Source organism: Mesocricetus auratus, unplaced genomic scaffold, assembly GCF_017639785.1.
Source record: "Mesocricetus auratus isolate SY011 unplaced genomic scaffold, BCM_Maur_2.0 Super-Scaffold_4256, whole genome shotgun sequence".
NCBI classification, from domain to species: Eukaryota; Metazoa; Chordata; class Mammalia; order Rodentia; family Cricetidae; genus Mesocricetus; species Mesocricetus auratus.
In genome coordinates, this window is record NW_024429182.1 from 97,567,269 (window position 1) to 97,591,383 (window position 24,115).

Genomic DNA, 24,115 nt, shown 5'->3' on the forward strand with positions numbered 1-24,115 from the left:
GAAAATTCCCAGGAATTGGCCGCTGTGGCTCTAGTTACGCAGCCAGTAGTGACAGTACCGGGGTAGCATTCAAGTCTCGAGCATTTTTTCGCTTCATGACACAAGCCGGAGTTTCTTGGTTTAGTGCCCCCCCTCCACCTACACCCCTTTCCCTAAGCGACGAAAAGCATCCCGGTCGCCGTCGCGCGCAGACCCTGCCGTCCCTAGGAAGCTCGAGAGGTGGCGGTGTAGAGCAGCGCGGCCTGGCGGGAGAATCCTGAGCCCTTTGCCAGGGCGCGGGGCGCGGGGCCGCAAGTGGAGGCTCTGACGTCGGGGGCGGGGCCAGAGGCGGTGACGCGAGGGGCGGGGCCGCGCAGCTTCCCAGCCAGGCCGGCGATTCATTCAAAAGGCGCGCAGGGTGCGCGGCCGGCCCCGAGCACTCGCCTAGCGGGGCCCGGGTGCCGCGTCGGACGCTGAGCGGAGCTGGTGCTGCCGGCCAGGTAAGGAGGACGCGCTCGGCCCGCAGCCCCGCTCTGCTGCTCCGAGGAAGTTCTCCCACGCTGCGAATGCGGCAGCCCCACTCTCCTGTCCCGTCCCGGCGCCTCCCGCGTGTTCCAGAGCCCCCCGGCAGCGCGTCCTCCCCGCACCGGCCGCTGCGCAGTCTGTCAGAAGGTGCGCGAGAGGAAGCAGCGGAACTTGGCGTGCGAAGGGTCGGTGGAACCCGGGAACTTGGATTGACACCACAGCCGGCTGCAGGACGGGACGGCGGCGCCTCGGTGCTGCTGCAACGCGGGGCTGCCGGGAAGGGGGGGTTCTGAACGGTGTCAGCCCGTGACTGTGGGTGACACGGCGCATGAGGCGGCCTGGCCCGGGTAAACGTGTGGCTGGGACACTGGGCGGTGACGCCGAGCCTAGCGGGCTACACAGAGGGGCTCTGTGTGTCTGAGACAGGAAGCGTGTATGTATGTATGTGATTGTGTGTGAGAGACCCCAGGTCACTGGGGTCACTGTGTGTGGCCTGCAGTGTGACCCGGGCTAGCGCCACTAAAAATTGTTAGTATAACGTAGAAGAGGAACCTTAAATAACTTGAGCAAGCCCTGAATCACGGGGTCACAGGGTGCGTACGGAGCCAAGTGAAGACAGAGTGTGTGTGTGTGTGTGTGTGTGTGTGTGTGTGTGTGTGTGTGTGTGTGTATCTGCGTGTGTGTCTGCTTGACTCAGGACAGAATAAGGAGACAGAAGGAGGAACCTGACACCTTCCAGCAATTGAGGGGGCAAGGAAGATCAGGAGTCCTGGGAATAAGGATCTCTCGAAGGCACCCTTCAGGAGTTCAGTTTAGTGAGTTGTTTGCACCCAGAGGAAGAGGAGGCCAAAACTGAGCACTGGGTGGGATAGTGCCTCTAGCCCAGGGAAGACCCGAGGTGGTTCCCATCTCCACAGACAGACAGACAGTCTCTCTCTCTCTCTCTCTCTCTCTCTCTCTCTCTCTCTCTCTCTCTCTCTCTCTCTCTCTCTCTCTCTCTCCCTCTCGCTCGTCGTCAGCATCTGGCCAGGCCCTTTTTGTATTCTCTGCCTACTTAGCAGAATCAGCCCCTGCGGGGCCTCAGTCTCCCAGTCTGCATAGAGGTGTGTGAATAGTCAGTGAATCATCACTTTGGGATCCTCTATTGTTTTTGGGTCAGTCTGCTCCATTCTCCTTTCCCTCCAGGCGGAAGGACTGCAGTGGGGGATGGGGGCAGGCTTCTGCTGATGACAAAGTGGTCCAAGGTTTGCCCCCATGTGCTGGTGAGAGGTTGGAAACAGTCTTGCCTGAAGCTTGTCAAGAAGATAACAGACTCCCACTCAAAAGCCACTTGGTCTTTTAGATCCTGAGATCTCAATCCAAAGACTTCTTTTTCAGCTCCCTGGCTGGAGAAAGGGAATATTTGTTCTCCAGCAATGAATGGTCTCTGTTCTGGTCTTGGGGTTCTTGCTAAAAGTCCATCTGGGAAAGACCACTCTGAGGTCCCTGCTCCCACAACAGGGTCAGTGCAACTCATGTAGAGTGGGTGGCAACTGGGCTCCCTAACTCCAGAGGTGGCAGTGGGGAGCTACACCTGACAGGAGTAGTATGTGGAGGTTCTGCTTTCTGTAAGCCTCTGAAAATGCTGTTTGAATTTTTGAGGGGGCAGTGGTGGGCCCTGCTGTCAATACTTTGTAATGTGCTGGGGGTTTTATTTTTTGTTTGTTTATTTTTTGTTTTTCGAGACAGGGTTTCTCTGTGTAACAGCCCTAGCTACCCTGGAACTCGATCTGTAGACCAGGCTGGCCTCGAACTCAGAGATCCTCCTGTCTCTGCCTCCCGAGTGCAGGGGTTAACGGTGTTCGCCACCGCCACCGCCACCACCACCCGGCTATAATGTGCTGTTTTATTGAATCCTTACAGTGGCTCTGAGATGTGGTGACTGTTATAGAGAGAGTAACTGAGGCTTAGAGAACCAGTGGCTTGTCCAAGGTCACATAGAGTCAGGACAGTGGAACTCAAGTCTCCTAACCACCTTTCTGGTAGTTGCTCATGGCTATCTGAGCTTCCATCTCTCACACTTGGACTGGCACAGGCGTCCCATTATGAGTTTGCAGTGAGATTTGTGTGCACACATGGCTGGCAAATTGCAAGTGTGTGTTTTACCTTGTTTTCCTGTCATCCCGTTTCCCCTCCCCACAAGCCGGGGTCACCAGAAAGACCTGGCTCTGAAGTATCTGGAGTTAGCGGCACAGCCCAGCCCAGGGGTGGGAAGGGATGGTGACCTTCATCATGCTTCACTTGAGAGGTCCCCACCCCCTGTCTTTGACTCACCCATTTGCCTTGGTGGGGAGCAGATGGAGTAACCTTGTGCTTGTACCCTCCCCAATCTGGGTCTCTGTCTCCCCATTCTTCCTCGATAACCCTTCTAATTCTGATCACTGCCGATGCTTGACCTGGGGCTGGGGATCAGGGTGTCCCTCAGTCCTCCCTGGAATGATTGGAGCTGTGCTTTGGGGGCTGTTGAAAATAGCTGGTTTCGTCTCCAGGGGCTGAGCCCAAGTTATTTCCATCCCCAGCATAGAGGTAGAAATAGCTCAGGGCCAGGAGAAGGAGAGAGGGGAGAAGGGCTAACTAAGGGTTAACCTTCCCTTCTGGCCCAACCTCTGTGGAGCCCCCCAGCTATACTCTATGCCCCACCAAGCCAAACCATTCTGGGAACTTGGGCCTCTGGGGATGACAGAGGGGCCGAGCTGGGTTTCTATTTGGTGTGGTTGCTAGAGGGATATGCCCGCCATTGGTGCAAAGCATAGAGGGGCTCAACTTACAGAGCCAAGAGTCAGAGCCAGCAGGCTCAGCCCCACTTACACGGGGGGAGAGTGAGCCTCTAAGAATGGCAGGGCATGCCCAGCTCCTTGCCTGGTTGTTGTAGCTCTCCTCTCCACTTTCCCTCCTTCTACTTGATGTCTGGACACTTGGGCGGCAAGGGAAGCAGGTTCTGTCACAGCTTTGCGGCCCTGGCTCTCTTTGCGTGCCCAGCTGCTTTCTTCGGTGTTTGTTTTTCGGTGCTATGGATTGACCCCCAGAGCTGTGCGTGCTAAACTGGTGCTGCAAGGTAGGGCTGGGCTGGTTAGGAAAGCCAGTGCTCTGCATCCCGCTGTGTGCTCCACCCCTATGTCAGACCTCTGCCCTGTCCTCCAGAGATTCCTCAGTCCCAGACACAGGCAAGGAACCAAGGATCAGAGAAGGCACCTTCAAGACCCTTGTGCCACTGGGGTCCAAACCCAGGTCGATGGCCTTGAAGTCAGGAATTCTTTCCTGGGCCACCCACCCTGGGAAAGAAGAGCACTCTATAAATAAACTGCCATGTGGCTCCCAGAGTGTCCCTGGTTGGTTGGCACAGATGGAGGGGCCTTCTGTGGCCAATTAGAGGCAGGGTCCATTCGAGTTTGGGAAGGGACTAAACTTGGCCCTGTGTATGCTCATGGTGGGAAGGAACTGAGAGCCTGTGGGCCCTTCACTCTCCTTACTTGCCTTCCTCAAGCAGCCTCCTCACTGCTGGCTAGGTCAAAAGAGATGGAGAACTGATGGCTGGGTGTGTCCCCTGATAGGAAAACTTCCTGAAGCGTGGAGTGGGGGCTGGGCTCCAGCCTGCTTGTGAAGAGTTGCTGTTAGCCTGTGTGTTCTGGATCTCCCCCCACACACACACCGTGAGGTCAGCTGAGTAGGCACAATTGCCCGAGTGATGGCAGGTGGGGCTGCATGTGAACTGCTGAACTGTCTCGGCTCAGTCCTCTGCCATTCCGACTCTGTGGTCTGAGCTGTGTGGAAGCAGGCACACACAAGCCTCCACTGGTGTGGGTACCTGGATCTCATGCTGTCGAGACTTACAGACTTGGGTTCCTCACAGCCTGCTTTCCGGTACCCGGGCACCTGGGTAGCCTTGACAGGACATCGCTTGTTCTTTTGAGCCTGAGTTCTTCCAGTGGCCCTTGTGAGGCCGGGCCGTGGTGGTGCACACCTTTAATCCCAGCACTTGGAAGGCAGAGGCAGGTGGATTTCTTGAGTTTGAGGCCAGCCTGGTCTACAGAGTGAGTTCCAAGACAGTCAGTACTACACAGAGAAATTCTGTCTCAAAATAAAAAGAAAGAAAGAAAAAGAACTGGTAGAACTTTGCCAGCATTGCTTAAGTGAGATTCCAAATATCCCTTCACATCCTTTGAGGCCCCAAAACTCAAGAGAGACTAAATGACCTGTTCAAGGTCACAGATCCACTCAGTGGCAGAGCCAGAGTTTCAGCTCCCAGATCCTAGCCTTGCTCTTGTTACTGCTGTTGTCATACACATGTCCACCCAGGCCTCAGCACAAGTTCCTCTGTGTAGGGCTCACTCCCCTGCACCAAAACCGAAGCAGCTGGAGAGTGAACTGGAGACCTGTGGTTTCTCCTCAGTCTCTCCCTAAGTCTCTGTTCCAATCAACCACATTGGGGTGATGGAGGAGTCCGGGCTGAGCAGTCTGAGACCATCCCGACTCATTAGCAACTCAATAAAAAGTGGAGGTATGCGGCAGGGCAGCAGCCACACTGACTTCTGGGAGGTTGTAGCAGCAGGACTGAGGGGTGAGCCAGGTGTTTTCCTCCTGGTCCTTGCTGTCCTGTCTTAGGGCCAGACAAGGCAGTGCTGGGATGGTCTGTGGTTCTTAAAGGTTGGTGTAGCTAAAGCAAACCCTTGCAAGCAGCGGGGTACTGGGCGAGGTGACAGCAAAAGCTGTCACTTGTCTCCTCCCCTAGCTTGGTAAGCCTTATTACTTTTCAGGCGGGGCTCTTTTTAAAACTGTGTTACTTGTATTTGTTTCTTTGTATTGACTGGGTGGTAGTGTGGAAGTCAGCCACAACCTACAGGACTTGGTTCTCTAGAGATCGAACCCAGGTCACTGTGTTGGTGGCAGGTGCCTTAGCCCACTGAGTTGTCTTACCAGCCCTAGTCCAAGGTTCTTACTGAGCTACCTCAGCCTCAGTTTCTTTAATGGACCATGGAAGCCTGTGCTGAGAGACCCAGTGGGCCTGGAGAGGACATGGGACATTGGGAGCTCTAGCTCTGTCCCAAGGGTGACTGCCTGGTCTCAGACTTCATCCCCAGACTTGTCCTAGGAAGGAGGGAGACTGCATTCATTTCCTACTTAGACTGGAGGAGCCAGGAGAGCCATATCTGACTGCCTCAGCCCTTTTCTTAGGCTTAGGAGTCAATTAGCCCTCTCAGCCCCTCCTGCCTGCCTTACCACCTGAGCTGCTGAAATGCAGGCCCAGTGGCAGCCAGGAGGTCTGATGAACAGAACAAACACGTCCAGCTCCTGCTGCCTGAAGTGTGGGTAGCATGGGAAGAGAGCAGGGAATGGGGAATGCCCTTTTTCCGTGTAGCCTCTGGGCAGCTTTGTTTATCTCTGGGCGGACAGCCTCAGCTTCAGCCCTAGGAGCTCTTCCTGCCTCTGGGAATTCCCAGACTCCCCCAGTCTTCTTGCTTCCTGTAGTTTCTAGTGTTCTTTCCTGTGTGACCTGGTATAAATTAGCACAATATCCAAAAAAGCATGGGTGCAGGCAGTTCCGAGAGGCCCCTGAAGCTGCCAGGTGGGGTCCACACCTTCTCCAGGCCTTGCCTAGGTCTCTCTAGTAGACCTTCAGTTGAGCTGTCCTCTATCTGTTTGAGCCACCTTCCACACAGTTCAGCGCCAGGCTGCCCGCCATCAGATTGGCAAGCACACTTGAGTGTGTCTGCCTGCAGACTAGGTTTCGGGGTTGGAAAGGCAGAGGTGAGGCAGTCCTGTTTAGCCAGATCTGAAAAGGGGATGTCCACCTCTCTAACATGGATTGGAGGTGAGCCAGGGTGAGGGATAGTCCCCGGCTGAGGTCAGCCCCCTTCTGTAGGGAAGCCAGCAATGCCTAGCAGCCTTAATGGAGCCCAGTGTGGGCACTGCCCTACTTCAGCCCCAGTTGCCAGGGAACCACTGGGTCCTTTGCTAACCTGGATTTCTCTATTGATGTTGCCTTTGTTGCTGCCTGGTGTAGCCTCTGCTGAGGAGGGCCTATGTCCAGCTGTGTTTCCAGGCAACCCTTGCCTCTAGAGGATGCAGAGAAGGCCACCGCTAGGAAGCAGAACCCGCCTCCTTCCCTGCCCTGCTGCAGGTGGGCCCCGATCCTGCCTCCCTTTCCCCGGGTGTCCTCCCTTGGCTGGCAGCTCACCTGCCTGCCTAGAGGCAAATCACTCAGGATTTCGTTTCCTCTGCTCTCCGTGTCAGGGTTCCCACAGGCCCCGGGAAAAGTGCAAGCTCAGCATGAGCTGGACTCTGCTTGCCAGCCTTCCCAGACGACTCTCCTATACCTCCCACTCCAGGGTGGACCCCGGGGTTTTTCCTGTGTATTTCATCTCTTGCTACTCACTGATCACAAATACAAAAGAGAATTTCCCCATGCTTCACACTTGCTGGTCACACATGTGCTCTTCCTTTTTTTAACGTTTACGGATGGGGAAACTGAGGCCTTGTGAAGTGTGGTGTGTGTTTATTGAGGGCTTTCTGTGCCAATCCTGTGTTGAGAACTAAACGTGAATTCTCTCATGAGCCATCTGCCCGGGGCCCCATAGCTTTACAGACAATGAAGAGCACAGGAGGGCAAGCTTGTGTTTAGTGATGTTTCCCCAGGGTAGCCCTGGGCTTCTCCACCAGCCGTGGGTTCCCTCTGGCATAGCCGGGTAGTCTACTGAAGACATTTCTCCTGCTTCTCATTCCCAGTACAGCCCATACCCAGCACAGCGCTGGGCACAGAGGACAGCTTGTGGTGACGAAGGGGGCTGGGCGGATGGCGGCATCGCTGAGGGGAGGGGTGGGGTGGTGGGGGCCTCCAGGAGGAAGTGACTTTGAACTGCGCTCTGGAGGAAGAGTAGGTGTTGACCAAAAGTAATAGGAGGGGTTTCTGGGCAAAGGAAACAACAGGTAACACACGTCTCTGTGGTTTGAAAGAAGCTTCAAGCCACTCAGAAAGAAACCTAAGGTGGCTGGTGTGTCCATGCTGTGTAAGGAGGCTTTTGGGGGGTTTGCTGGAACACCATTCTGAGGGTGCGTGGGGATGCTGGCTCAGGACACACCCACATCTGTCAGGACACCAGGCTGCAGGTAAGGTTGACCTGAAGGTCAGAAGTGGACAGAGGCCTTGGAAGATCTTAGGGAGTGAGCTGGGGGGGCCTTGGCTGGAGCTGGGGGTAAACCCACAGATTCAGTTCTAGGAAAGAGGAAGCTGCCTGATGCCTGGGCAAGCAATACAGCTTCCTCTTTCTGTGAGGCCTCCAGGGCTGCTCCTCTCTGGGGCAGTGTCCACTGGCAGCTTCTTGTGCAGTTTGGAGCCCTGCTGCAGCTTTGCTAGTTGGCTTGTACTTAGGGAATTTCTGTTCTAATTGTTTGGGCACTCTTCCAGAGGGTTAGGTTTAAGAAAGCCCCCCCTGAGTCTCCAAAGCCATTTGGTTGAGGTATCTAGTTCCATGCCTGGGTTGGGGGCTGGGCTTTGTGGTGAATAAAACAGACATTCCTACCCTGACTGCTGTCTGGTTGGGGGACAAACAAGCCAACAAATACTTAATTACCACCTCTGGGGGTGTGGGGAGGAAGTCCCGTGACCGGCTTGAGGCCCATTACCTGGGTTAAGCTTCATGGCAGGCTTCAGCACGGAAGATAAACAACCTATCGTGCAGACGAGGAAACCAAGGCTAGGGAAGCTGGGTGCTCAGGTCCCATTGAGAATTAGTGGCTGTGTGGGTGCCCAGGGCTAGGAGATGGAGGAGTGGCTGTGTGCTAGCTTCCTTCTCTGCTAGAACCCTACCTCTTTAACCCTGTGTGGCTAAGGTGACTCTCCTCCCTCAGGTGGCCTTCTCTCTTGGGCTGCAGTGTTCCCATTTCTGTCAGCTCATGTAGCTAACACCTTAGGAGGTGCTAGGCTTTGGGGGTCTCTCTGGCTGCCTGGCCTTCTCAACAAGAGAAGTGGGGGTGCCTCCACTGACCCCTGCTAACCTAGGGGCTTCTCTGAGCTTGTTTTCCCATGGTTTCTAGGGCAGTAGCTTGGGTGCTAAACACTGGGTGTCAGAGGTTGCAGCAGCAGGTGTGCACGTGTGTGCATGTGCCTGAGCAGGCAGATGCGGAGTGGGGGGGTCAGTCTGGTTGAGAGTGGGGGCCATGCAGCCAGACTGGAGTAAGTGCCAGTTTGGGGGTAATTAGAAGGTGCATAATTAGAAGGCAAGAGATGCTGGGCGGTGGCTGTCAGTGGATATGCCTGAGTGAGGCTGGGCCTCTGGACCCTCTAGGAAATCTCAAGATCACTAGATCTCTGGCCTGTCTGCAGATGAACAGCCACATAACCTCTTCTTGGGTCTCAGGTCACCCAGAAGGTGCTGTGAGGGTCTGGGTAGTCTTGGGCCTCTCTCTGGGGTTTTACCTTTTACTTTTCACCCCTTGTCCTAGTTCTCTGAACTGCCTGGGGACACAAGGGGCCCTGGGGCTGTGAGCACGCCGCAGGGACACCGCTGCAGGGACACCTGAAGACTCGGGGTTTGTAGTCAGGTCTGTGATGGTGAGATCCTCTGAAGGACTGTGGAAGGGCCATGGGTCTGGAGGGGACACAGATCCTGGAAGGGTTTAAGGGACACTAAGGTGCAGAACCTGGAAGGCAGTTTTGTGACAGAGTTTGAGGAGAGAGAGGTCAAGGGATGAGTCAGGAGTGCCATCTGTTGAGTATTGACTGTCACATGTGGCCTTTACCTACTCTGGAGCCTGTCCTTCCCTGTCCCTGGTTTTCCCCTTAGTTGGCCTGGAGCCCAAGAGGGGCCTGTTGCCAGTGACCTGGAGAGTCCCTGGATGATGTGAAGCCAGCTCCTCCCCCTCCCCTGGGTGTAACTTGAATCCCTCACCCTGCTGAGGTCTTTGGGACCAGGCCCAGGTCAGGTGGCAGATAGGTTTCCTCTGCTCCACTCTTGTTTCCAGCCAGGAGACCTGGCTACCAGCAGAAAGGGGGCTCTATGGCCTGGAACCTCCTAGAGCAACAAGCCCTCTGCCAGGCTTGCATTAAAACAGCCTGTGACCCCTTGTCCAGTGGTGGTGGGTGGCTAGGCCTGTGAGCACCCTTGGGTTTCAGAGGTTGCTCATAGCTTGTATTGCAGCTTGATAAGTGTCATACCCCAGTCTGTGACCCTGACTCTGGGAAATACACAAGAACTTTTCTGTTGTCTATTCTGAATCCATCCTGTCATTCTAACCTTGTCCAGAGGCGCTGCTGTCTGGGCAGGGAGCCTCACTCAGCCTGGAGCCAGTGGGCTGGGGAGCTGGCATTGATGATGGTTCTCTGAAACACCTCACAGTGGGACCATTGTATCTTAGTCGGGTTGCCATAGTGTCCTCTGAGATGGAGCTCCCTGTGGACACTGGTGCTCCTAATTCCCCAGTGCAGAAGCATGTCTGCCTATAGGAGGTGCTGGAGAGGCTTCAGGAGGCTTGATGCCAGATGGTCACCCTCCCTCCCAAGTCTGCCATGACACGCTGGCAGGCAGAGACGCAAGCACATAGACCAGGCCTCCCTGGGGAGGTGCAGAGGAGAAACAGGCCTGTGACAGAGTGGGCAGGGTAACCGACGTCCAGAAGTACTTCCACACAGAGGCCTTTGAGTTAGCGTTGAAGCGGAACCTGCCGGAATGAAGGCAGATGTGAGAGTGGCCTGGGAGCTGTGAGGGGTTGCGGATAAGAGCAGGGCTAAAGGTGGTGCAGCCATCCTAGACCCCCAGTCCAGGCTTCCCCAGCCTCCTTCCTCTTGCCCCCCTCTGATGCCTCTGGGCACCTGGCTGTTTATGGAAGGGGAAGGAAGCACTTCCTGCTCTGGGAAACCTCCTGAACTACAGAGCCCTCAGCTTCCCTCCCGCCTCCTCAGTCCTAGAAGGCTGACCCTAAACAGGTCATTTCCAGCTCTGCTCAGATCTGCATCCTGCCACGGAGGGCAAATGCTTGCCCACTACCCAGCAGCAGTTAGGTCGTCTTGAATGTGGCTTGGGGGAGACAGCAGCTGCCTGCCTGCTCCGGCCGCTCCCTGAGCTTCCTTTATCTGCCCTAGGTCAATGTCACTCCGGGGCCTGATGATGAAGCGGACCTTGCTGTGCTGGCCCCTGTCTTGCCTCTTCGTGGTGAGTTGGGGAAGGGCCCCAGAGAAGCTAGAATTGTTAGAATCTGAGATGCACCCCAGCACTCCAGAGAAGGGCGTGCAGACACTGCCCAAGAGTCTCAGGCTCTGCAGACTTAAACACTGGCCTCTTTCTTAGAAGATCTAACCTGTCTACTAGCACTCCCGGCTGTGCAGTCATGACCCTGTAGAGACAGACATAATCTCTTCTACCCGGCTCAGCCAGGGGTACAGCTTTCCCAAGCAATTCCCGCATGGGCTGGAGGGATTTCCTAGCATTTGCAGGCATGGCTGAGGGCAAGGCGGGGGCCTGAAAGAAACTGAGTAGTGTCTCATGCTGGATGTAGGGTCTGTATTAGTTTAGGGAGCTCAGATTCTGGGGCTGGAGCCAGAGCACTTGGGGTCTGTGTGCTCTGTGTGGTCTTTCTGCTGTGGCTCTGGAAGTTCAGGGATAGCAGGCTGAAGTCTCCCGGAGGCAGCCTTCAGCCTGAGCAGGTGCTGGTAGCCAGGTCTGACATTGTCTTCAGGGTAACCTGCCCTGCTCCATGCCTGGTGTCCCCTAGCCCTGGCAGCTGGGGCCAAGTTGGAGGACAGGGTCTTCCCACAGCAGGAGTCCGGCAGATAGTCCATTCATTTGAGTGGGGAGCAGAGTGAGGTCACCAGAGAAGGGTTTAGTAATCCACATCTAGAAGAGCCTCCCTTTGGGACGTGGCATGCCCTGTTTAGGCACAGGGTATGAATGGGGTGGCCTTGGCACAGGGGGAGGTCACAGAGGAGGATGTGGTCTCAGACTCAGTCCAGGCCCAGAATAGTAAGTGAGCACCAGCTGCAGCCTCGGCTGCAGGCACGATAAACAGAGGATAGTTAATGACATGCCCAGCTTGGGGGTAGGGGGTGTGCAGCAGGAAGGGAGACAATCTCAGAGGAATTCAGAAGCATTTCCTCCTCATCTGTCTGGGGTGAGGAGGTGTAACTCATCTGAATGAGCTATAATTCAGAGGCTCGAGGGCTTGAGGTCCTGATCCTGTCTGGGGCTTTCCAGCATTTTCCAGGAGCAGATGTAATTCCCTCTCTGCCTAGATGCCGGCAGTGTGGTGGAGTGGCTAGGCAGGCTCTCAGAGTGCCCTGTGCTGGGTAGGGAGCCCGTGTGGTCTGCGATTCATGCTCTGTTCAGGGTGTAGGGAGTGAGCAGATGACTCTGCAGGCCTCGTGCCTAACCTGTTCTCTGTCACCATGTCTTCTGTGTCCCACCTGCATTCTTCCAGCTGCTGCCCTGGCCTCTGGCCACTCCAACATCAGTAACTCCTTGGCTGTGTCCTCCTGGCAAGGAGCCTGACCTGGTGAGCGATGTGCTGCCCTGTCCCGGGAAGAGTCACTCCTGACGGCAGAGGGAGGCCTCCATCTCGATGCTCAGGCTTCTGGCCTTGTAATCTTTTTCCTCTCCCACAGGACCCAGGGCAGGGCACATTATGCCGACCCTGCCTGCCAGGCACCTTCTCAGCTTCATGGGACTCCCATCCATGCCAGCCTCATTATCGCTGCAGCCTTCGAAGGAGGTTGGAGGCCCAGGCTGGCACAGCAACTCACGATGCAGTGTGTGGAGACTGCCAGCCTGGGTAAGCACAGCGGGAGGGTAGGGCTCATGCTGGCTTCTTGGCCACTGCTCCCTGACTGGCCTCCCTTCCCTCCTGTGACATGGATGGGTGGCACCATTGAGGGCACTTGGTAGGAAGGAATCCAGCCTTTGTAAGGACAAGTTTTTACTTCTGGAGCTCAGTCGCATCTTCCCTCCCTGCAGATGGTTTGGGCCTCAGGGAGTTCCTCATGTTCCGTGTCAGCCATGCTCCAAGGCACCTCCAAAGACTGGTAGCTGTGACGGTGAGTGGCAGGTGGGGGGGTAGGAAAGGGGATCAGTGAATTTGAGCCTAGGAATCCCTGAAGCATCCATAGGGGGACAGGAGGGTCCTTTCCCAGCCCATAGGGGAGCAGGCAGCCAGAAGGTGTCCAACAACATGGTCGGCCACCCTGCTTTTGAGTGATTGACACCATCCAGCATCTAACAGCTGCCATTAGGATCGGAGGTTCATATCCCATGTGGTCCTGCTGTCCCCACTCCCTCCAGAAGAGCCCTACTGATGCATATGAGCACACATACATGCCTTTGCACATACCTGTGGACACACAACTTCTCACCACAGAGCTACTAATTCATGTGCCATTGTGAGGAGGAACCCTGTGTCCCCTTGTCTAGGAGTATGTATGCTGTATGTGTTTATCTGTTCACTCCATGCACACCTAGCATGAGGGGCAGATGTAGGTCGAGGCCCAAGGAAGCCTCACTGGGCAGTTGATTGGATGGTCAGGGAAGACGGCATGAGCTGGCTTTTGTCTCCCTGGTGTGGCGGGGTGGGCTGTCTTAGGGATATCAGTTTTCCCCTAGCTTGTGCTCGGGTCCTTGGACTTGCTACCATCACTCCTGCTCCTAGCTTCCTATCCTGACCTACGCAGGCCTCCCAAGGCTAGGCCAAGGCAGGATTAGGGCGAGATTGCCATGTGTCTGTGGTAAAGTGGGCAGACACGGCAGGTCAGGCAGAGAGCCTTTCTGGGGCTGAGGAGGGACAGTCCCAGCCTAGCAACTTGTTTGTATGTTTTTCCCTGCTTCCTTGTTTCCATCCTCTGGTGTTCAGAGTCAGGGCGGCGGGCCCGGCGTGGTGTGGAAGTGGCAGCAGGTGCCAGTGGCAGTGGTGAGCTTCAGCAGTCTGGGAATGGCACCCGGGCAGGCGGCCCGGAAGAGACAGCTGCCCAGTATGCGGTGATTGCCATCGTCCCTGTCTTTTGCCTCATGGGGCTTCTGGGCATTCTGGTGTGCAACCTGCTCAAACGGAAGGGCTACCACTGCACGGCCCACAAGGAAGTGGGGCCCAGCCCTGGAGGTGGAGGCAGCGGTAAGCCCTGACTAGGTCCGGGGGAGGTGGGGGCTTTGGAGGGGACCTTCCTGGTCTCCGGGTCTGACAGGAGAGGCCTGCAGAGGGCCAGTCAGGGAGGCCTCCTGGGGTGCTGTGCAGCATCCTTGATGGTATCGGTGCAGACTGACAGAGGGTGGTAAGGGGCTGAGCTGTGGCAACAGGCAGAGGGAAAGCCGTCAGCTGTCAAGTGGTGTTGGTGGGGTCCCTGCCCTGGCTGAGGCCCTGCTCCACTGTAGGGTTGGAACTATAGGGCAGCAGGCTCCAGTTGTCTGGTTCAGAGTGACCTCTGACCTCTGGTCTGGAGCAGGAGAATGCCCTGCATCAGGAGGGCTGGCAGGCACTGTGCTGGGCTCAGGTTTCAGCTCCACTGTGGTTTGAGATACAAGAACTGAAACCAGAGGGAGAAGGCCGTGGACGGATTGCTTCTCTTGCTGACCAAGCCTCCTGAAGGGTAGAGACCTTGTGGGCAGATGCACTTCTCTGGGCCCTCAGGAGCCTTATGGCCAAGTCAGCAGAGACGTAACCTCTTCCATGCCGGCTTTCCAGGGCCCAGCACTGAATTATGGAGGGAGGGGGCAGGAGTGAGCAAGCCAGGGCCATTTTTAAATTGTTTGAATGTTTTTATTTTTAATTAATTTTATGTGTGTGTGTGTGTTTTGCCTGCATGTGTATGTATGTATGTATGTATGCAGCAGGTGTGTACCTGGTGCTTAGGGAGGCCAGAAGAGAGTAGAAGATCCCCTGGAACTGAGAGCAGAAAACAGTACTCTTACCCACGAGCCATCTCTCCAGCTCCATGTCAGGGCCATTTTATGTAGGACTGTACTTTTCTGCTAGCCGAGTGACTCTGACGGTTGGCTACTGCCTGGGTACAAATTTTAGAAATATGCTGCTGGCTCATTGGCCCATTCTCACACCCTCGAGGCTTAAGCCCAGAGCTGTTAAGTAGTTCCATGGAGAGGGTGGAGTGCAGAGAGGTAATGGACCTGGAAAGGTGTTGGAAGTTCTAAGCACCGAGAGTCCATAGCTCCTCAAGGCCAAGGAAGGAACAGTGCCCACCCAGAAGAGGCTGGTGCAGTCTGCGGGGATGGGGCTTTAGATGGTCCTAAGAACACTGAATCCTTGGAGCTGCTGGGTACAAGATAATAAAGATGACAGCATACCTTCAAGTCTATTTGGGCCTGTGGGTCTTGTCACCTGAATGCCACGGTGGAGTCTGCTGCAGCTCTGAACAAGGTCTGGCGCCCTCTGCCAGCAGATCCTGGTGTAGCTTGGGAGCACGAATCCCTTCTTTCCTAGATCATGGATGGGTTCCTTTCCTTCTCTCTAGGGATCAATCCCGCCTATAGGACAGAGGACGCCAACGAGGACACCATTGGGGTCCTGGTGCGCCTGATCACAGAGAAGAAAGGTGAAGAGAGGGTCTTTCTGTTTCAGCCCCTGCCTGGGAGTGGACAGTCTCCTTCTGGAGCCTTAGACGATGTTTGGGAAAAATCCTGCCTAGCTCTGCCTCCCCAGACCAAAGCCTAACTGGCGCGACCACCCTTGGTGCAGGGTGCTTTTGCCTCTGCTCTTGACTGCTGAGGGACAGAGGAAGAGCACATACATAGCTCAGGCCCCGGGAACGGATGTGGGAGTGGGCAGGGGCCATGTGCTGAGTGTGGGGCGGGGCGCTCGCTCCTTCACTCGGGAGCTGCACTCTGACTCCACCTGCCCACAGAGAATGCAGCGGCCCTGGAGGAGCTGTTGAAAGAGTATCACAGCAAACAGCTGGTGCAGACGAGCCACAGGCCTGTACCCAGGTGAGGGAGGGGCCCGCAGCTTGCCTCCTAGGGGCCCCCCTTGGGTCTGCTCCCTGTCGTGTCACCTGTGTCCCTTTACTTGGAGTCTGCTGCCCTGCTTGCCCCAGTGTCATTTCTCCTCCTGCAGGCTGCTGCCGGCGTCTCCCAGCACCCAACACATCTGCCCACATCGCCACCACCTCCACACCGTGCAGGGCCTGGCCTCGCTCTCTGGCTCCTGCTGCTCCCGTTGTAGCCAGAAGAAGTGGCCAGAGGTGCTTCTGTCTCCTGAGGCAGCGGCTGCTAACACTCCTGCTCCCACCCTCCTGCCCAACCCATCTAGGGCTCCTAAGGCCAGTGCCAAGACAGGACGTCAGGGTGAGATCACCATCTTGTCTGTGGGCAGGTAAGGTGGGCACGGGCATAGCAGGGTCGGGGAATAACTGGACGGCCTGGAGACAGGCAGGTCCGTGGGCCAGCTGAGTGCTGACTGTCCTTTTCTGGGTCTCTCTGGGTAGTGCAGGTGGCCAAAAAATGCCATCATTTCCTAACTATGCTATCTCACGTGGATATTGGGTCCCTGAGTCATGGTGTTACTGAAACTTAGGCTAAGGGTCTGTCCACCTCTAACTAGATGTGGGGTTGCTGGGAGCTGGGCACAGTTTTGTCTCTGGGGTCTAGGAAGGGCCCTTGTACAGTGTGACAGGCTCCATCTCTGATCTTGAAAACTGCGTGTCACCTAGTGGGTGTCTTCTCTGTCCTAGGATCCCTTCTGATATGAGATGTCAGTACCGCCTCTCCCTACAGGTTCCGTGTGGCTCGAATTCCTGAGCAACGGACCAGTTCATTGTCATCTGAGGTGAAGACTATCACGGAGGTCGGGCCCTCGGGAGGTGATCTTCCCGACTCCCCACAGCCTGGTCTTCCCCCTGAGCAGCGGGCGCTGCTGGGAAGTGGTGGGAGCCATACTAAGTGGTTGAAGCCCCCAGCAGAGAACAAAGCCGAGGTGAGAGCTGGGAAGAAAATTTCTGTTAGCATCTGAGTCAACCCTGACAGAACAAAGACCCAAGGAGGCGGTAGGGGGAGCTCTAGGTATATGCCACTTTTCTGAAGCCCAGATGGCCTCCTGACTCAGCTCTGCACCCTCAATCCTGATCCCTAGGAGAACCGCTATGTGGTCCGGCTAAGTGAGAGCAACCTGGTCATCTGATGGGCTGTCTAGAATTAGACACTCTGCCCTGCCCTGGGAGGTTCTGAAGGCTTCCTCAGGAGGGAGAGCTGCAGCTGGGACTGAGGACCAAGATACAGCAAAGGCCAGGGCCTGGAGGTGGGGCCGTCCGCCCCACTAAGGAGGCAGCCTGGGGCACAGCACGTGAGCAGGAGATCAAGAGCCCACCCTGTCCCTGCAGCCTGTTACTTCCCTGCAGGGCGCCCTAACCCGGTGCCTGTCCTGAACACATCATAGGAGCCCTCTGTCCCCTAGGAGTCTGGTTTGGTGGAGGAGTGGTGTCTGTACCTGGTCCCTAGCTTGTGCCTTGGGAACTAGCACTCTTGCCATATCCTGGACCCTGGACGTGCCTCCCTCTCTTCTGGCAGGCCCCCCGAAAGGGAAGGGGTAGCGAGGAGCCCTGCACTGGTGGTGGAGTACTTGGGTTCCAGCTTTCTAACTGTGAAGTGAGGGAGCAGAGCTCAATTCCCAGGACCTTTCCAGTTCTTTGCGGGTTCTGGGTTGAGTCCTGTTGGGGGGAGCTTGACGTGGCTACCCTCCCATTTTAGTAGCTTTATCTGGCCTGTTTTTGCTGCTTTCTGGGCCTTGGCCTTCAAGGCTCCCATGGGACTATTATGGCAATGCCTACAGAAGGGGCTTAATGCATGTGCCTGCCCCTACCCTGCTATTTTTAATGAAACTGAAAAATGACCTGACTTGTACAAGGCTCTGATGCAGAGCCCCAGGCCACCCTGCTGCCTTCAACTCTGGACCTGTGGGAGAGGATGGCAGGCTAGAGAGTGCCTCTGGTCTGTGGTTTCCATGCACCTGTGGTAGTGTCTGCCTGAGCTTTCGGTAGCAGGGGTGACTGCCAACCCAGCCTGTCTTAGTCTCTGCTCTGGCGCAGGGCCTGGTTATTTATGTGGGGCTGCGCAGGCGCGGGACCCACTGCCCATCCCATTTCTTATTTATTGGAACCTGCTGTCCCTACATCTCCAGCCCCACACACTTGAGTAATAAAAGGTGGAAAGTGGTATCATGAGATGCTTCCTTTCCCTGTTCCCACCCTGGAAACCTGTTTCCTTACCTCATGCTTCCAGGGGCCTGGCCAGGTGCACTACGTAGTGTCCTTCCCCTCATAAGCACCTTCCTCTGACGCCAGGGAGGTGGCTCGTTTGATTCTCACCAAGGTCCCTAGAGGCCAGGCTTCCCAACAGAAATACAGACTGGGCCGTGTGTGATTGAAAGTGTTCTAATAATCATTCCAAAAAGGTTTTTTGTTTGTTTTTTTTTAAGGTAAAGTTAATATTTTTAACTCAGTATATCCAGAATGTTTTAATTACAATATAAAATAATTATGAAAATTATGAACAGGCTTTTTTATTTTTCAGTATAGAGTCTTATGTATTTTATACATCTTGATGTGAACTAATATATTTCAAGGTCACAGGAGCCATGTGGTGAGTGGCAACAGCTCTACAGGAAGCAGCAGTCATGTAGAAGCTCAGGAGAGGGATGTGCAAAGGCCAGACCCACAGGTGGGAAGGGCTGGAGGGTCCTCCCCAACGAGTAGGACGAGGCAAAGCCCTGGTCCTCTTGGTCACAGCGTAGAGCACAGGAGCACCTAGAGGGAAGCTGTTAGAGCTGTGTGGGTAACGGTGAGGAGATTCCTAGGGCTGACCTGTAGAGGTTCCTTATGACTGTGAGGCAGGGGATTAGCTCCTAGTCACGTCCAAGGTGTTTTGATGTGAAGCCTCAGAGCTCTGGGAAGATAGGTCTGGGTGACAGAAATAGCTTACAAATATTCAGATGGGTATTTACAGCCAACTGGGCAGGGAGGGTCCATGTTTTGGAAAAAAGTCTCAGGGCAGACCCTAGGGCCTGGCAGTAAGAAATCGATCAGGGTCCTGGTGGCCAAGAAAGGGTATAGTTTGGGGGAAAGTTTGGCTGAGAGGCCAGAGAGGCGGTCATGTTCCCTGGGTGAGGGGTGGATAGGGCCTTGGTGAGATTCCTAAGGGATGTGGTGAGAGCTGAGCCAATGCCAGGTAAATCAAGGGGCACCATCCCATACCAAAGCCACATGGCTGGTGGGGCCTTAGGTTAGTTTTGTTAATATGGTATACTGTTTAACATGGGAGAGAGTACCAGATGGTGGTGCACACCTTTAATCCTAGCACTTGGGAGGAGGCAGAGGCAGGCGGATCTCTGAGTTCAAGGCCAGCCTGGTCTACAGAGTGAGTTCCAGGACAGCCAGGGCTACACAGAGGAACCCGTTTTCAAAGGACAGAGTAACACAGGCCAACACTACTAGCTGTCCCATAGAGGCTAAAGGACTAGAACCTGATAGAACTTGTGTGGTGTGGAAGCCTGGCCTAAAGGAGGGGTCCAGGTGGCTGTACTGGGACTTCATTGAGGACAGCTTTCTGGGCAGAAACCGAGGCTTGCCTAGCAGTGGTGGGAATGGAGGTGACAAAAAGAAAAGCCACCTTTGTCAGGATGGACACATGCTTTGAGTGCCCACCTGTCCCTACTTCCCCATACATCCTTGGGGGACCCAGTCTTCTGTGGGACTGTGTGAACTGGGTGTGGACAGTGTCCCTTGGTGTACTCAAAGAAATGGCCCCTATGGCTGTAGGGCACACTTGGCATCCACTTGCTGTATCTCAGGCTTTGGCTTCTTAAATTTGCCCGTCCCTTCAGCTAGTCCACTCATGCACCCCACTTATCTAGGATTGGCTAACACAGCCCACTTGGGTGGTGTATAAGGATAAGTGTGTTTCCTGGAGGGCGAGGCGGGAGGTGGGGCCCATCCATTCTCTGGGAAGCCTAGATTAGAGACACACTCAGATACCAGTTGGGGTGGGAATAACACGCTTAGGCTTCCAGACAGGCAAGGGCGCTCCTATCACCATGAGCAGTAGATTATGCTGCTCCGCTTGCTGAAGGAATGACTTGTTTCCTCATTGGCTTCTTGTGCCATGCAGTTTCCCAACATCAGGACAAAGCGGTGAGAGATGATGTGTGACAGCCCCACCTTCTCTTGGAAACTTTCCTACAAATCCCTGCAGCCTTCTCAGTGGGTAGAGGTGGGAGCTGAAGGGAAGAGCAGGCATTGGGGTTCAACGTCTAGCTCTCTCCCCTCTCCTAGACAACAGCCTTGCTGCTGTGACCTAGAGATGAGCCTAAGCTGTTCCACCCTATCCCAGATAAGGCTCCCTCTCCTCCCTTCACCAGGTGCACGATGGATCATGGACAGAATAGAAGGCTGGGAAGGGTATCAGGCGACAGTGAGGGTTGGTGGGAGGTGTACCAATTTCCAGTCCCGCTCTAGCATGGGCCAAGGTATGTCCACTGGTCCAGTAGGTCTGTCCCCCACCCTATTGAGGATTCTACTGGTCCTTGCAGTGTTGGGATGGAATGCAGGGCCTTACCCAAGCTAGGCAAGCTCTGTCTTGGTGCTGCATCTCTAGCCCTTGGAAAGTCTTCCAACTATTCAAACATCACCTTCTGCAATATAAACATGGTGGCGGACACCCGGCTTCAGTCTCTTGGAGTGATCACTTTTGGCCAGTTTTTCCTACAGTTGAACATACTGAGTCTTTGGCCTGTTAGTTGTGGAACATGAACTGCCAAGGCCAGGCCCTGAGAAAGAAAAGTGGTTGGGTTGCCTAAGAAACCAACCCTCTTGTGGTTTGAATGAGAACGGCCCCATAAGACTCCTTTATTTGAATATTTGGTCCTCAGTTTAGTGCAACTGTTTGGGAAGGATTAGGAGGTATGGCCTTGTTGGAGGAAATTGTCACTGGGGGAAGGCTTTGAGGTTACAAAAGCCCATGCCATTCCTAGGTAGTTCCTATGTGTTCTCTCCCATCTGCTTACCTACTTTTGGATAAAGATGTGAGTCCTCTACTGCTCCAGCTCCAGGCTCCCCACCATGATGATGGTTATGGACCTTTGAAATTTTAAGGCCCAATAAACTCTTGTGTAAGTTGCTTTGGTCACAATAGAAAAGTAACTTAGACAAAGCCTGAGCAGCATTCGCAGTAGCGTCACCCTGAAGGGACAGGAGATTCAAATGTACAGGAGAAAATAAAGAGTCCTTAATGACTCCTTTTATGAGGCCCTGTGGATGTCAATGGCCCTGCAATAAGTCACCAAACTCCCCTTGGTTTCCTGACACTCCTTCACTGCTTTGTGAGGAGAAGACCCCATCCTTCAAGAAACCAACTTCAGGCTGGAGAGATGGCTCAGAGGTTAAGAGCACTGCATGCTCTTCCAGAGGACCTGAGTTCAATACCCAGCAACTACATGGTGGCTCACAACTGTCTGTAATGAGATCTCGTGCCCTCTTCTGGAATGTAGGCATACATGCAGGTAGAACACCATAATAAATAAATCTTTAGAAAGAGGAGAAGGAAAAAACAAAACAACAAAAAAACACCTGAGATGGGCAAACCATGGACCAAGTATGAATTCCAACTTTCCTGTCATTGCTCTCCCAGCCCTCCCATACGGGACAAATAGCAGAGCTTCTCTTGCAGCAAACATGAGGACCTCAAAGACCAACAAGAAGTGAGCAGCAAGCACCAGCCATAAGACACTCAGCGATGGCAGGGTTTACTTTTCTTTCTTTTTTATGCTGCAGGAGCCCTCCCACACAAGCACACCACCACTGAGCGGCTCTCCAGCCTACATGTCAGCTCTTTAGCATCTTCCCTGGGTTCCATCACATTATCTGGTCCAAGTGCTGAACCTGACACTCCACAGCATCCATATACTGCCTGATCCTAGTCCCGAGAAGACAAGTAGCACAGAGAGTCTTTCTCTCGGGTGTGTATGGTTTTTATGTGTATGAATGCCTGCATGCAAGTGTACCCTGTGTGCCTGGTGTCCCAGAGACCAGAAGGCAGCATGGGATCCTCTGCAACAGGAGCTATACATGGTTGTGAACGACTGTGCTGTGGGTCTTTCTGGACCTCTGTGAGAGCAGCCTGTGTTCTAACCCCTGAGAATCTCCCCAGGAGTTTGAGACAGCCTTCATGTTGCAATCCTACCTTAGTCTCCAAAGCACTGGGGTTCCAGGTGTGTACTCAGGTGAAAAGCAGCTTAGACTTGCCTGGAGGAGAAGCGCAGGCACTCACTGGCCCGAGGTGGTCTGTGCCTCCCTCACCCAAGAACCACTTTTTGTTGTTGTTGTTGTTGTTGTTGTTTTTTGGGAAACTTTTTTTAATAATTGTTGAATGTTCTACAGCTTACAGTAAATATCATATAGTTACAAACTCTTGGCTTCAACTTTTCAGAATGATCACTATCTGATCTTCAAAACAAAACAAAACCCAAAGGAATCCAAAACAACAAAACCAGATTTACACTTCATACACACAAGTATGGCCACAGGGCTTTCCAATCTTTACACTCCAGGCTGTGTTTTGAAAACACCTATAAATTATTTGATCAAACTACTTGGAAGACACCGGTCAAAGGTTTCTTATTATAATTATTATTATTTTTCAATGCTTTTATTTGTTTAAAATGTGAGTTCCAATAAAATTTAAAAATTAGATTCCAACCTGTAGGTTAAAATGAATTAAAAAATACAAAATCATACACAACGCTCTCTTCACAGAGATGTTACATGCCGTGAGAACAAGCTTCTCTGTCATGTGATATGAAAGAGGGGTACAGATGCCTTGAAGACAGGAAGGGGACAGGCCTTGGGCCTTCGAAGATCAAAGATAACTCCAAGGTGCAGGGGACCTTCCCTTGCCTCACCTTGTAAGGAGCAAGACAGATCCAGTGGATCTGGCTGACCTGAGGTCTCTGGGCCAGTCCTACTCTTTACTTAGTCTGACTTTCATGCATGAGGAGGATGGCTGGAGCCAGGATGGCTGAGCTGGGGTCGAGGATAGAGGATGCAAGGGTTAAGCCCAGAGCAGGTTTCACTCCTTTGATTCCTGTGGGCTGCTGCTATCTGTAAAGCTGTTTTATCTGTTCCCTTGGGAAGGAAAATTGGCCCGCAGGCTGGAATGGATAAAGGGACACACTGCTACAGCAAGGATACCTAAGGACTACTGATGTAGCTGCCACAACAAAGCAGGTGCTGCTATGTCCTTCTTTGGCTCTGTGGCAACCAGTCTCAACTGTTCTTGGCTGGCCTTGTGACTGGCATCAACAGTTGATATATTAGGAAATACCCACAGGAGAAACTGAGGGAGTGGGACCCAAGTCTGGCTCAGGTAAGTCTGGCCATGGAATGTTAAAGCCGGCCTGCTGGGAATGTGAAAGGCTGAGTTGTGGAACCACATAATGCCAGATTTCACCAGTGTTTTTTCTTGGAGAGGGAGCAGGGGTAGGAAAGGGCAAGCCTTTTGCCAGCCTGGAATATTCATAGAAGCCTGTCCAGAGATGTCCTATGAGCCTGGCTAAGTTTCTCCCACTGATTTGCTCTTCTTTGTCCACTCCTACCCTGACTGCCCTTCTCTAGATTCCCAAGCTTGACAAGATACTGGGGGCTACACACTTGGTGCTGACATGGTTAACACGATATGGAAAGGTAGAGCTCACTGAACATGAGTCACACATGGGATGACTAACCAGCCAGAATGCTGAGAAGACCACAGAGCCCATAGCAGGGGCAAGATACCTGATATGCAGGGAACTAAGTCACGTTCAGCCAATGCCTAGTTTGATGTGTCATGTCTGCAATAAGGATGCCAGAATGGTGACCAAGGGACTTGTCCTATTTTGTGCTCCCCATGACTCATTTCTGAAGGCTATTCAGGACAGAGCAAAGCTTTCCAAAGAAATCTCTAGATCTTACATGGAATCATCTAGATGGCCACAAAGCACTGGGCTACACAGAGCCTGGGACCTGGTTCTCACTGGTGAACAAGCAAACCTGAGGACTCCAGTCCAGACATGCTTTCAGTTCAGGCTTATGCCATGTTCTTTGAAGTGCCTTGTTGGATCTAGACAGGAGTCAGAGAGTCGGTGTGTGCAGCCTTCCCAGAAGCAAGACTCCTCCCTCAAAGATGCCTGGCACTGACCTCATCATCCTCAGTACTGGGCAGTGTCACCTCTGGTGTTCTGAGTTAGGTCTTTTGTGGCAACTTCTCAGCTGGATCTATCTCTGGGTCCCCAGGGCCCATTACAAGTCTCAGCCTAAAGCAGAAATTCTCAAAAATCTGCCCAACTGGTACACAGGAACTCCCGCAAGTCTCCATAAATTCTTCCTCTGTGTTGGGCAGCAGGTTTCCCTTTCCTTCTCCAGACAAACTTACACTCAAAGAGACCCAGCAGGAAGAGCAGATGATTAGGAGTTCAAATCCTGGCTCTTTCACTCATGAGCTATGTGTCCTTTTAGCAAGTCTCTTACCCTTCAGAACATCATGAACCCCCACCCCATCTTTAAAGTCAACAATTTGGCAATCAGTGTCAAAGTACTTTACATACAAAAAAGAAGTCTGGACAGACAGAT

At 53.7% G+C, this 24,115-nt stretch overlaps 1 protein-coding gene across 7 annotated transcripts; it reads left to right on the plus strand.

Moving 5' to 3' along the window:
• Positions 1-363: 363 nt before the first annotated feature.
• On the plus strand, positions 364-18,005 carry Relt (RELT TNF receptor). Of its 7 annotated transcripts, XM_040757920.1 has the most exons (12): positions 7,633-7,647; positions 8,983-9,081; positions 10,619-10,688; positions 11,950-12,024; positions 12,134-12,300; positions 12,483-12,562; positions 13,372-13,629; positions 14,981-15,061; positions 15,371-15,452; positions 15,580-15,837; positions 16,239-16,437; positions 16,594-18,005. In XM_040757920.1, exons 3-12 carry the CDS (start codon positions 10,623-10,625, stop codon positions 16,639-16,641), a joined length of 1,314 nt encoding a protein of 437 aa, XP_040613854.1. In that variant the 5' UTR covers positions 7,633-7,647; positions 8,983-9,081; positions 10,619-10,622; the 3' UTR covers positions 16,642-18,005. The 7 variants fall into 7 exon arrangements, with proteins under 7 accessions (XP_040613836.1, XP_040613839.1, XP_040613865.1 ...); XM_040757902.1 differs by lacking the exons at positions 7,633-7,647; positions 8,983-9,081 and adding an exon at positions 364-479; XM_040757905.1 differs by lacking the exons at positions 7,633-7,647; positions 8,983-9,081 and adding an exon at positions 380-651.
• The last annotated feature ends 6,110 nt before the right edge of the window (positions 18,006-24,115 follow it).

Excerpts from the sequence above, each read along its gene's own strand:
- Relt (XM_021229518.2), top strand. The coding sequence starts at position 6,564 with ATGTCCAGCTGTGTTTCCAGGCAACCCTTGCCTCTAGAGGATGCAGAG. Across the intron at positions 13,630-14,980 it reads CCCTGGAGGTGGAGGCAGCG|GGATCAATCCCGCCTATAGG; the intron begins GTAAGCCCTGAC and ends CCTTCTCTCTAG. Across the intron at positions 15,453-15,579 it reads AGCCACAGGCCTGTACCCAG|GCTGCTGCCGGCGTCTCCCA; the intron begins GTGAGGGAGGGG and ends CTCCTCCTGCAG.